Below are 10,854 nucleotides of genomic sequence, written 5' to 3'. Positions count from 1 at the left end.
ACCCTGTGCAAGCAGGAGAGCAGCAGACCCAGGGCACCTGGAGGGTTTCGGCAGGGCCCTGGCAGAAGCAAGCAGCTGCAGCTTTGGGGTTGACAGCACCAGGCAAAGCCCCACCACACATCCCTGGCCATGGCAGGTCAGGCTCCGTCCTCCACTACTCCCCTGGGCATGGAGGCAGCCCCAGCACTGCAGGAGGCAGGGACCACCCTCTCCCTGGCTCTCCCGGAAGAAGGAAGGCTGTGTTCTGCCTGCTCGATAGGACACCTGGTACCCTTCACTCGACACAGTGCTGGGGAAGGCAGAGATGGGTGCTGCGTGTGTTCCCCCCAACATGCACCACCCCCGGCCCCGGCTGCACTCAAGAGACCACTCGCTGGTGAGGCAGAGAAGCTTTAATGGCCCCAGGGCTGAACCCCAGCCGCTCCCTCCCTCCCTGCCGTGCTCAGTCGACCACCAGGCTGCTGCTGACCGCTGGCAGGAGCTCGAAGAAGCCCTGGAAGGAGACAAGCTGTCAGTGCGGGCTGGGCAGGGCAGCGTGGGGTTGGGAGGACAGGCAGCAGCAGGTCATCATTACACACGCGCAGGGCATCACAGCAGGCAGCTACGCACAGAGAGCAGGACCGTGTCACCATGGAAACCCATTACTGACTCAAGGCTAGTGCTGGTTGCCATAGGAACCATTTGGGGACGGCAGCCATCAGGGAGGGCTGAGATGGCTGGGCTCAGCCCCAAGGCGGGGGCTGGATGAGGACATGGGGATGCAAAAGGTGTAGAGCAGCAGGGAGGAGGCTTCAGCGCAGGACAGGGAACCTTGGACTCACCTTGAAGAGAGTGATGCTCTGGAGCACGCCTGAGGTGCAGCACATCTCCCGGATGGAGTGCATGGCCAGCTGCGGGCAGCCGATGTCCAGCACACGCAGCCCCAGGCGAGAGGCCAGGATGGGGCCAATGGTGGTGCCGCAGGGCGTGTCATTGCGCACCATAAACTCCTGTGTGGGGACATGGACTCAGCAGCTCCTCAGGCTACCCACAGCCTCCCCCAGGCCTGAAGGGAGGCAACTTAGGATGGGAAAGCAGCACCATCCCCAAACCAGGCTGCAAAATGCCCCAGAGATGGGACATGCTCACTGAAACAGCCCCAGAGCCCCAGAACACTGGGGACGGACAAGGTAACTGAACCCAGGGGCAGGGCTGTGTCTCAAGCTGGTAACATCCACGGAGGGCTTGCCCAGCCCCACTCACCTGCAGAGGGACACCCACACGGGCGGCGATGTCCCGGATGATGGCTTCAGTGACAGCAGTGGAGGCGTAGCGCTGGTTGCTGTTCACTTTGATGACGGGGCCCTGCACAAGGGAAGGCACCACAGGCCCATGACTGGCACTGGGGATAAGGAGTAGCTCTGGAAACACCCGTCCGTGCCCAAGCAGTGCTGTCCCACCCCAACCCAGCAGCTTGCAATCCCCTCCCTTGGTGATCCATGGGGACAGGGACTAGCTCAGAGCATGGAAGCGCTCCAGGGTCAAAGCTATGGTCCCATGTGATTAACAGGCCAAACTGTTCTGTAGGACAAATGTGTCCCATTCGAGTGCCACTGAGTGGCACCCCAGGGCTGTGCTCCAGGGAGCGGCTGAATGTTTCACAGTGCTGTGGGACAGACAGACAGCACCCAGCCCAACCCAAAGCAGAGGTTTGTCTTCACCTTGTGGAAAGCTGGACGATGATTCTCCTCATGCTTGTCCCTGCAAAACAGAAGCAGGAGTTCCATGCTACAGATCTCCCTCCCTGCTGCAAAAAGGACTCCTGTCTGTATCCCTGGTGAATGATGCGACAGGCTTCCCCAGCTGGCAGGGTAGGCTGCCACGGCTCACTGCACTGCTCAGTACTCACACGTAGTTAGGGTGCACAGCATGGGCCATATCAGCACTGATCATGTAGGACTTGGCCACAGCCTCCTCAAAGGCTGTCAGGTTCTGCGGTGATGCTGAGATCCTGCGCAGCACCAGCTCCGTCAACAGGGACTCTGCGCCCTGTGCGCTCTCTGACCCTACCTGCAAAGGACCACCATCAGAACAGCGCAATCCTCCAGCAGCCCAGGGTCAGCTGAGTGACATGGGGCTCCCCAAAGCCAGCAGAGCAGCCTCCAACCATACCCAGTGCTTCCCACACCCTGCCTAGGCCATGCTCCACAGGGGGGGTAGAGCAAACCCACCCCCTTGCCCCACTGGGATCTATCTCATGCTAGGCATAACTAGGGAAGAGCAAAGAACATGGAGCCCCAACCCGTGCCAGCCATCCACTGCTGTGCTCCTCACTCACCTCCTCGTTGTCATAGAGTGCAATGAGACGCACGTTGGGCTCCTGGGAGAGGGAGGAGGGTGCTGCACATGAGTCAATCAAGGCCTGCAGGGGTACAGGAGAAAGGACACCAGCTTGAGAGCCACCTCAACCCTGGAAGCTTACCAGTGAGCCAGCAGAAAGTTCCCCAGCAGAGCACAAAGCACCAAGGAATGGAACTTTGGGCACGCACATTGCCCAGTGAAACCAGGGCTCTCCCCGGGGTACTGCTGCGAACCCCACACACTCAGCAAAGTGGGCAGCCCCCATCCCACCCCAGATCCTTCAACAGGCCAGACCCATCCCACAGGAACACATCTCCCTGCAGAGTCTCAGGCCGGCTCATGGCTCCAATAAGCCAAGCCAGGGTGCACACAGGCCATGCTGTGGCCTCCAGCGTCCTCTCCCCTCGTGCTCACCTGCAGGGCGCAGTAGCAGCTGTGCAGGTTGTCCAAGCGTGGGGAGAAGATGAACTCCTCAAAGGCACCACCCAGTGTCTGTGGGCAGAGAGCCAGAAGGAGAGGGCTGGGTCACCAAACAGTACCTGCCACTGGGTCCCCGTTCCAGCATCTCTTCTCTGCCCCCAGGAGCTGCCTCCTCTCATTGCGCTCAGCTCCCAGCCCTGGAATGCCTCAGGCAAAGGAAGTGTGCCAGGTAAAACCTGTGCAGTGCCAGCCCCCAGGCTACATGCAGGCAGAGGGAGGTTCCTGCCCTTACTCACCGCTGGCTGCGTATCTGCCAGGCATAGTTCCAGCTCCACAATCTGCTCTGGTTTCACCCCCAGCTGGGGGCAGAGCAGGGACAGCAGGACAGGGCTGTGCCGTTCTGCCTGGGAAGAAAGCGGAGCTGCACGTAGGGCAGGCAGTGGATGGCAGGGAAACCCCCTGCTTCCCCTGGTAGAGCTGTCCCACACTGCACTCAGGTTGGCCTGGTCCTCCCTCCTACTATGTCCCACAGTCAAGCACCCGCATCACACAGGACACCAGGGCCACTGGCAGGTCACAAAGAGGGGCTCTGCACCCTGCCCACGGTGTCTGTGACAGCTTTATGGGGGCTGCACCCTCTTCGACAGGACGGCTGCAAACCAGCGTGGGAAGGGATTGATGGCTGAGCAGATGAGTGAAGTACCCAGCTCTGGAGCAGAGTGGAAGTATACTAGCAGTCCATGGGAAGAAGGGGAACCTGCTGGCAGGTCCCTGAGGGCTAGAAATCAAAGGTGTCAAGTGTGAAGTCCTAGCAAGCACCCTTGCTAGTCCTTTGCACCCGACTCACCTGGGATGCAACATCGCAAGCTGTGGCCTCCATGAGGACCTCCTTTTCCAGCTCCTCCAGCACAGCAGTGGCCAGAATGGGAACCCTGTGGGGAGACGGTGCTGTTAGCTCCCAGGGCTCTGCTCACACGTTGGGTCACACACAACCAATCATTCCGGTGATGCTCGCCTTGCTCCTCCAGGGGGCGACTGCCACACCAAATGGAGCAAAGACACGCAGCATTTCAGGCACATATCTATTGTGTCACCTTAGGACACCCCAGTGTCCTTTCCCAAGTCCCAAGTCCCAAGCTTGGAAGCATCTTCTGGGAGAACTCTATGGGGCTAAGAAAAGCCATTGCAGACCTCCCCACTGTGACAAGCATCTGGCAAAGGGAGAGAGCTGAAGCTGGGCACTGCTCCAGCTGGGTTTCAGCCCTCCCATGGGCTGGCCAGGGATCGGGGCTGAGGCAGGCCTTACAGGTGGTGCTCAGTGTTGGGCCCGAAGTTCTCATTGATGCTGCGCTGCAGATGGATGGCCAGGTGAGGAATGCGGAGGACAGGCCGCTCCACACGTACCAGGCGGTGCTCCAGACGCCCTGTGACTGGGTCCTGAAACACAAGGAGGGCGGCTGGGGCCAGGACTGAGATGTTGCAGTAGGTCTCACTCTGGGTGGGAGTCACGGACCCCGAGGCATGGACCCAGAGCTAGCCCACTGTACCTGCCCCAAATCAGCTCACCTTTATGATCACCCTCCCGGCCACGGTGAGGTCACGGTCAAACCACGTGTTCCAGATGCCCCCTCCGTAGGTCTCCACACCAACCTGCACCATGCCCACCTGCCCCCGCTTTGAGCGCCGCTTCACCTGGACGACAGCAGAGGTGTCACACTGACACTACAAAGCCCCAGGGCTGGGTAACTGGCTGGGACCAGGCAGAGCACACCTGGAGTCTCATGGCTGATCCTGCCATTGCAGAGTGCTGTGAGGTGCTTTGTGGGACAGGACACTGAGGCGATAGCCCCAGGTGGAGCAATGCAGGGGTCAGCACGCCTGCTCTGAGTGGCAGATTAGTGTAGGGAGCTAGCATTGGTGCTGTGGGGCACGGGGAGAGCCGGGGTCATTTTTCTTGTGGATTGAAGCTGGAGAGCACCAGAAAGGCCCCAGCCCAGGAGGCAAGCAGCCGGCTGGTCAGCCTTACCCTCAGGCAGGGGCTGTCGGTGTGTGCCCCCAGCAAGCTGAACCCATTCCCGGGCTGGAACTGGCCGCCGACGGCAAAGGCGATGAGGGTGGAGTAGTTCCTGGTGACGAAGTACTGCGGGCAGAGGAGCAGGGATGAGCGCCGGCCGCCCCCCCGGCCCCGCCGCCTCCCCGCCCCAGCCGGGCTCACCTTCTGCGCCGGTCGCACCTCCCAGTGCTCCGTCTCCTTCAGCTCCTGGAAGCCGGCCTGCAGCAGCCGGCTGCGGCATTCGGCCACAACTACGGGAGAAAGAGGCGTCAGGGGCAGCGCCGAAGGGAGGGGAAGGGAAGAAGAAGCGGGGCCGGGCGCGCCCGGCGACTCCTCACCGTGGTAGGGCGAGGGGCTCCGGTTCACGAACTTCACCAGCTCCTGCGCCGCCGCTTGCGCGGCCTGCTTCGAGCCCTGCGGGCACCACCGTCAGCGGGCAAGCGCCAGGACACCCCCCCCCAATGCCGGGGCACCCTGAGAGCCCGGGGGAGCCTCCCACCGGCCCCGGACACAGCTCTCCCCGCGCCCGCTCCCGGTACCTGCATGGCAGCCGCCGCCGCCGCCACGCCCCGCGCTGCGCGCCCCCTGCTGGCGCGGAGGAATGCGCCCAGGCGGCACGAGCGTGCGCACCCTGCGAGCACACCTTGTACCTTGCAACTCGCAGTTCAGTCTACAGCGCGGAATCGCAGAAACAAATAGGTTGGAAAAGACCTTTAAGATCATCAAGTCCAACATTACCCCAGGACGGACAAGGCCACCACTAAGCCCTGTCACTAAGTGCCTCATCTGCTCAGTTTTTGAACACTTCCGGGGATGGTGACTCCACCACTTCCCTGGGCAGCCTATTCCAATGCCTGATCACCTTCTCTGTGAAGAAATTGTTCCTAATATCCAATCTAAACCATCCCTGGCGAAGATTGAGGCCTTTACCTCTTGTCCTGTCACTTGTTACTTGAGAGGAGAGACCAGTCACCTGCTGTCTCCATCCTGTCAGGTAGTTGCAGAGAGCTAAAAGGTCCCCCCTGAGCCTGCTCTTCTCCAGGTTAAACACCCCTGGGTCCCTCAGCCACTCCTCCTACCCTTGTGCTCCAGACCCTTCACCAGCTTCATTGCCTTTTACTGGACACACTCCAGAATCTCAGTGTCTGTCTTTTACTGAGAGACCTAAATGTACCATGTACCTTGCACCCTGCATCCCACACCCTGCACTCTGGTTTTGGGCAGACAAACCTGGTGCCTGCCAAAGCCAGGGCAGAGCTGAGGGCTGGGTCGGCGAGGGACAAGGGACAGTGATGTGCTCCCTAGGGATGGTCAACCAGTGGTGCCCAGTTCTGGGCACTGGGTGAGTAAGGGTCACCCCAAAATGGGGCTTGGCTCACCTGCAGCTGTCCCTGCACTGCCCAGGGGTGCAAGTGCCCAGGGGAACGTGCATGCTTTCTGAAGGGTGGCTGTCATTGGGATGAGCCAAGCTGCAGGCCCCTGCTATTGCTGCTCTCCTGCCTTGGCACTGCCCGGCACTCACAGAAAACAAGGCACAAGCCCTTGATGCCATGTTGGGAACCAATGTCCCTGAGTGACAGTGATGCACAGGGGTGCTGGGAGTTGGCACAGTGGCAGATAGCACCCCAGCTGCCTACCAGCCCCAGCAGGGACACAGCCTGGGCACATCTAGGGGACAGGTCCCCTGGGCTTCACATGGATTGGGGTGGCTCCTGCCCTTGGCTGGGTCCCCTGCATGGGATGGGTGTGGCAGTGGAGTTTTGGGTTTCCATCGGTGTTTGTGCATCATTTCCCAGCAGAATCTGTGTCTTCCCAGCAATGGGTGTATGGCCTTAGGAGGGACATGGCAGCCTGTGAGCACTCCATGGGGCCCAGGTGCTCAGTGCCAGCCAGATTCCCAGCTCCTGAGTCACCACCGTGGGCACTCTGTTACTGTGAGATCCTGTCCGTGTCCTGGGGACTGGAAACTGGCGGTCCTGCTGCTGCTGACCCTGGGACCTGCTGTGCCGGGAACTCATGACAGCTCTGGATTAATGCTCCCAGCCCGCAGCACCTGCCTCTCCCCCTTGCAAAGGGAGCCAACAACCTCAATCAGACAGCTGTGGGGTCTCCATGTCAACCACAGCAAAACATGGTCACAGCACCCCCTGGGACAGGACCAAGCTGGAAGCAGGAACCTAGCACCCAGCAGCCAGCCTAAGGTGCATGGGTGCCTTGCAGACCCCTGCTCCTGCTAGCATCAACCCGTGCTGCTGCAGCGCCCAGCTCAGGGCCATGTGCTGCCGGGTGGTCCACAGGTGATGCTGGGGGGACACCTGGGTACATCTTGATCCCATGGCCACCCCAGCCAGTGGCTGCCCAGGGTGGGTACCCAGCAGATGTTGGTGCCGAGGGCAGATGGGTCTCAGGGGTATGGGTGCAGGAGCATGGGGTACCAGGATCAGTTCCTGGGTGGCCGGAGCAGGGGGTGAGTGGCAGGCCCAGCCCCACAAGCCGAGCAAAAGGGCAGGGTCTTGGCATGCTGCAGCTATTCCTGGAACAACAGGGGCTTCCAGAAAAAGCTCTCGCTGGCTATATCCGGGTGGGCTCTGACTCACCCCTGGCTGGATGCCGGGGGCTGCACAGCACCTGCCGTGGCTGCCTCCACCGTGACACTGCACTCCTGGGAAGGCACTGCTCCTGTCCCATCCCTCTCTGCCCCACGGACCCCACTGTTGCAGCAGGGAGCCCTGGCAGCTATAACCGTCTCCTCCTCGGGGTGTTTGCACCCCGCTGCTGGGCTCGTTTGTGCCATGGGGTGCCTGGCAGGGGCTGGACCAGGGGAGAGAGCACCGTGCCCTTTCCTGCATCCCCTGGCAGCTCAGGATGGGGGGGCCGGGCAGGCTTTGCTCCTGGAAGCGTTCTACCCTGGAGACAGGCAGCCGGATCTGAGCCGCGCTGGAAGGGGTTAATGAGGAGATGGCCCAGGACAGAGCTTGTAAACACAGCCGGAGCGCCAGGAAGTGCCGCCCCCTTCTCCCGCTGCCTGTCAGGCTGCCCGGACCCCCGCCCTGCCAGGATGAGTGAAAGGATGGCACCAGTCGAGGCGGTCCCCCCCCATCCCGGCCCACGTGTCTGGGCATGAGAAAGTGAAATCACTGCCCGGGCATTGCTGGAGGCTGAGCGAATGGCCACCATGCCTCACATGAGATGCCAGTGATGCAGTGGGCAGTGATGCTACCTCATCTCACTGGCATGGGTGATGCTATTGGGAAGGCAGACACCCCAGCACCATCAAGGACCACGAGGGTGGCCAGGCATCAACAGCTTCCTCATGGCCACTGGGGCAGGTGAATATCCCCATGGACCACTAGAGTGGGTGAGCACCCTCAGCCTGTTCCTTTGCTGTGGGGATGGGTAAACATCCCCAGCATCCGCACGGTTTGCAGGCCTAGCTGGGATGAGTCATGGGGGCAGGTATATGACTCGAGCATCTGCATGGACACAGAGGTAGCTGGTCTCATCCAGCATCTATGTGGCCCTGGGGCAACGGGTCACCCCAGCATCCTTGTGGGCCACTGAAGCAACAACTCACCCTAAGGAGCTACAAAGACCCAGGAGGGCAAGCAAACACTCTCCAGTAACCATATAGGTTATGGAGGATAGATGGACACCCCCAGCATCCACACATGCTGCAGGGCAACCAGGCACCCTCCAGCATCCCTGTGCCACTCGGGGACAGGCTATTGCCCCCAACATCCCCATCACCTGGGGACACAGGGGTTGGGGCCAGGGGCAGCCAGACAGCCACACTGATGGCTCCAAGTCCGGGGGTGGGTGAAGTCAAGGGGACAGCTGGGGTGAGCAGCAAGTTGGGGGCTGCAGTCTGTGGGGCACCCAGGACCCCGGCAGGCTGGGCTGGGCCACCATCCAGGGAGGGAAGGAGAACTGTCTCCTGTTTAGACAATAGCATGTGCTGTGGGTCTATCAGTGCCAGGGAATGGACCACACAGTCCTTCCCTGTTAGGGTAAAGGCGCCTGGGAGACTCATGGCTCTAAAAGGACTGGGATGCAGGGAGACGGCTAGGGGCCAGGAGGGAGGGGGATGGACACCCTGGCTGCTTCATTCCCATCCCTCCACTCACCCCTGAGCCAGGGCCAGGCCTAACAGGGGTACAGAGGCCCCAGTGGCTGAGAATGGGGATGAGGAGGGGCTAGCACCCTGTTCCTGCATCCTGCCCATCTCCAAGCCCCGAGATCTCAACCCCAGGGATGCTGTTCCTGGATCCCCGAGCGGCTTAAATCCTGGGGGCACAGCAGGGAGGGAGGGCCGGGAGGAGGGGCGGCAGCAGGATGCAGCTGGATTCACTCACGGGCATGTCATGACCGGAGGGAGTTGTTTGACGTTCCATCCTGATGCCTTCCCGGCAGCAGCCTCGTCCCAGGCCTGGGAGCTGGGGCCAAGCCAGTACAGGGGCTTGGAAGCTGCTTCCCAGGCTCTGTCCGTCTGGGTCAGCCTGGCCTGGGATGGAGCCATGGGGAGGATGAATGGGGCTGGACAGGACAGGAGGCACCTCGGCATGGCTGTTCTCTGCAGCCTCCTTACTTTTTGAAGCCCCTGGGGCTTTAGCTGGCATGGAGTGCCCAGGGCTGTGTCCCTGAATGGGACTCTGGCAGGGTTCCTGGGTCCTGTCCTTCGCCCCCTGCTTCCTGTGCTGCTGAGTCCCGCATGCAGACGGGGCTTTCCTAAGAGGCTGCGGAAAGTCCAAGGCATCCATTGCCCTCTGCCAGCCGTGGGGCCCCTGCCTGCACAGAGCCATCCCGGAAGGCTGTCACAGCAGCTGAGGAAAAGCCACTTCAGTTTGTACTACAGTGGGATCAGGAGGATGCTCCTGGTTAACCCCTCTGAGCTGCCTCCCCTCCTAGCAGCACTGTTTCCCCTCCCTAGGGCACCCCAAAGTTGCATGCCCTGTGATCTGTGGGATGGGGACTCCAGGCCTACCTGAAGCACCATGGCAGCGTGCTAAGCACCCTGGACATCCCTGGGAGCCCATCCTCCCCATAGCCCCAGACCATGGTGCAGTGGGGTGGGCTCACAGGAAGGGATGGCTGAACAGTACAGCTGGAACTGTGCTGGACTAGACCCGTGGGGACCCCTGTACTGCTGTGGGCTCCCACCTGCTCCTCTGCACCCCAGCCAAGGCTGGCGTGCCACCCTGACAGCACTCACGGGTCAGGCAGGGCACACGTAAGGGGCTCAGGGATGCGCTCGGAGCAAGGCCAGGAGGAGGAAGGCTACTGTCTGTTTTTCCATCTTCTCCCCCCCCAGGCCCCCCTTCCTCCCCTCCTCCCCCTTGCGCTGGGATGAAACAACCCCATCTGGAAATACCTTCCCTTTTAAAGGCAGGCTCCACCAGGCAGCGTGCACCCTCCGGGTAGCTGCTGCATTAAGCTGCGACTAGGTGGCTGGGGGGGCTCCAAGGATGGGGGGCTTGAGATGACAGAAGTGATGTGGAGCATCAAGCCCCCTCCTACTGGCATGGCTAAGGGACCCAGGCCTTTGCTGGCCCCCCAGGTGACAGGGAGCAGGCAGGCAGGAGCGCTCCATGAGCCAGGGCAGTTGAGGATGCCATGCTGATGCTGCCACTGACAAGCCCTGGCACTGCTCAGCATCAGCCTTGCAGCCAGGGTGGAGGGCCGAGGGGTGCAGGGCAGGCAGGGCTGAGCACGGCTCCTGCTGCTGAGTCACCCGGTGCCCGCTGGCACGTTGGTCACCTCCGCCAGCACCCAGGGACAGAGGCGCTGGGGCTTTGCCAGCCGATGTCAGCCAAAACAGCCCAGCTTGGGCAGGGCTGGGGGTTACCAGGTGTGTGTGTGGGGAGGGCCTGGGGAGAATGGGATGCTGCCCAGGCAAGGGGCAACCCCCCGAGGGGCTTCCCCCGCACAGCCCCTCTCCCTTAGGATGTCCTCTTTAGCTGGCACTGATTTGTGGATGGCCCCAGGGGTCCCTGCCCTGGCCCACTGCCTGTCCAGGAGGTGGGATGCTGCAGTGAGGGTTCTGG

The 10,854-nt window shown here is 61.4% G+C and overlaps 1 protein-coding gene across 1 annotated transcript; it reads right to left on the bottom strand.

Moving 5' to 3' along the window:
* Positions 1-442: 442 nt before the first annotated feature.
* On the bottom strand, positions 443-5,370 carry DNPEP (aspartyl aminopeptidase; the record flags this gene model as incomplete). Its single annotated transcript, XM_080620858.1, has 15 exons — positions 5,353-5,370; positions 5,152-5,227; positions 4,976-5,064; positions 4,787-4,900; positions 4,327-4,452; positions 4,067-4,197; positions 3,608-3,692; positions 3,057-3,164; positions 2,755-2,832; positions 2,318-2,401; positions 1,889-2,049; positions 1,701-1,740; positions 1,243-1,344; positions 822-989; positions 443-493 (listed from the first exon to the last, which is right to left on the bottom strand). The coding sequence occupies exons 1-15, from the start codon at positions 5,356-5,358 to the stop codon at positions 443-445; spliced, it is 1,419 nt and encodes a 472-aa protein (XP_080476984.1). The 5' UTR covers positions 5,359-5,370.
* Positions 5,371-10,854: the final 5,484 nt, after the last annotated feature.

This window comes from Psittacula echo, assembly GCF_963264785.1.
Source record: "Psittacula echo genome assembly, chromosome: 6".
In the NCBI taxonomy this organism is placed as follows: domain Eukaryota; kingdom Metazoa; phylum Chordata; class Aves; order Psittaciformes; family Psittacidae; genus Psittacula; species Psittacula echo.
Note: the sequence above shows the minus strand (reverse complement) of the source record. Positions and strands in the feature narration are given on the sequence as shown.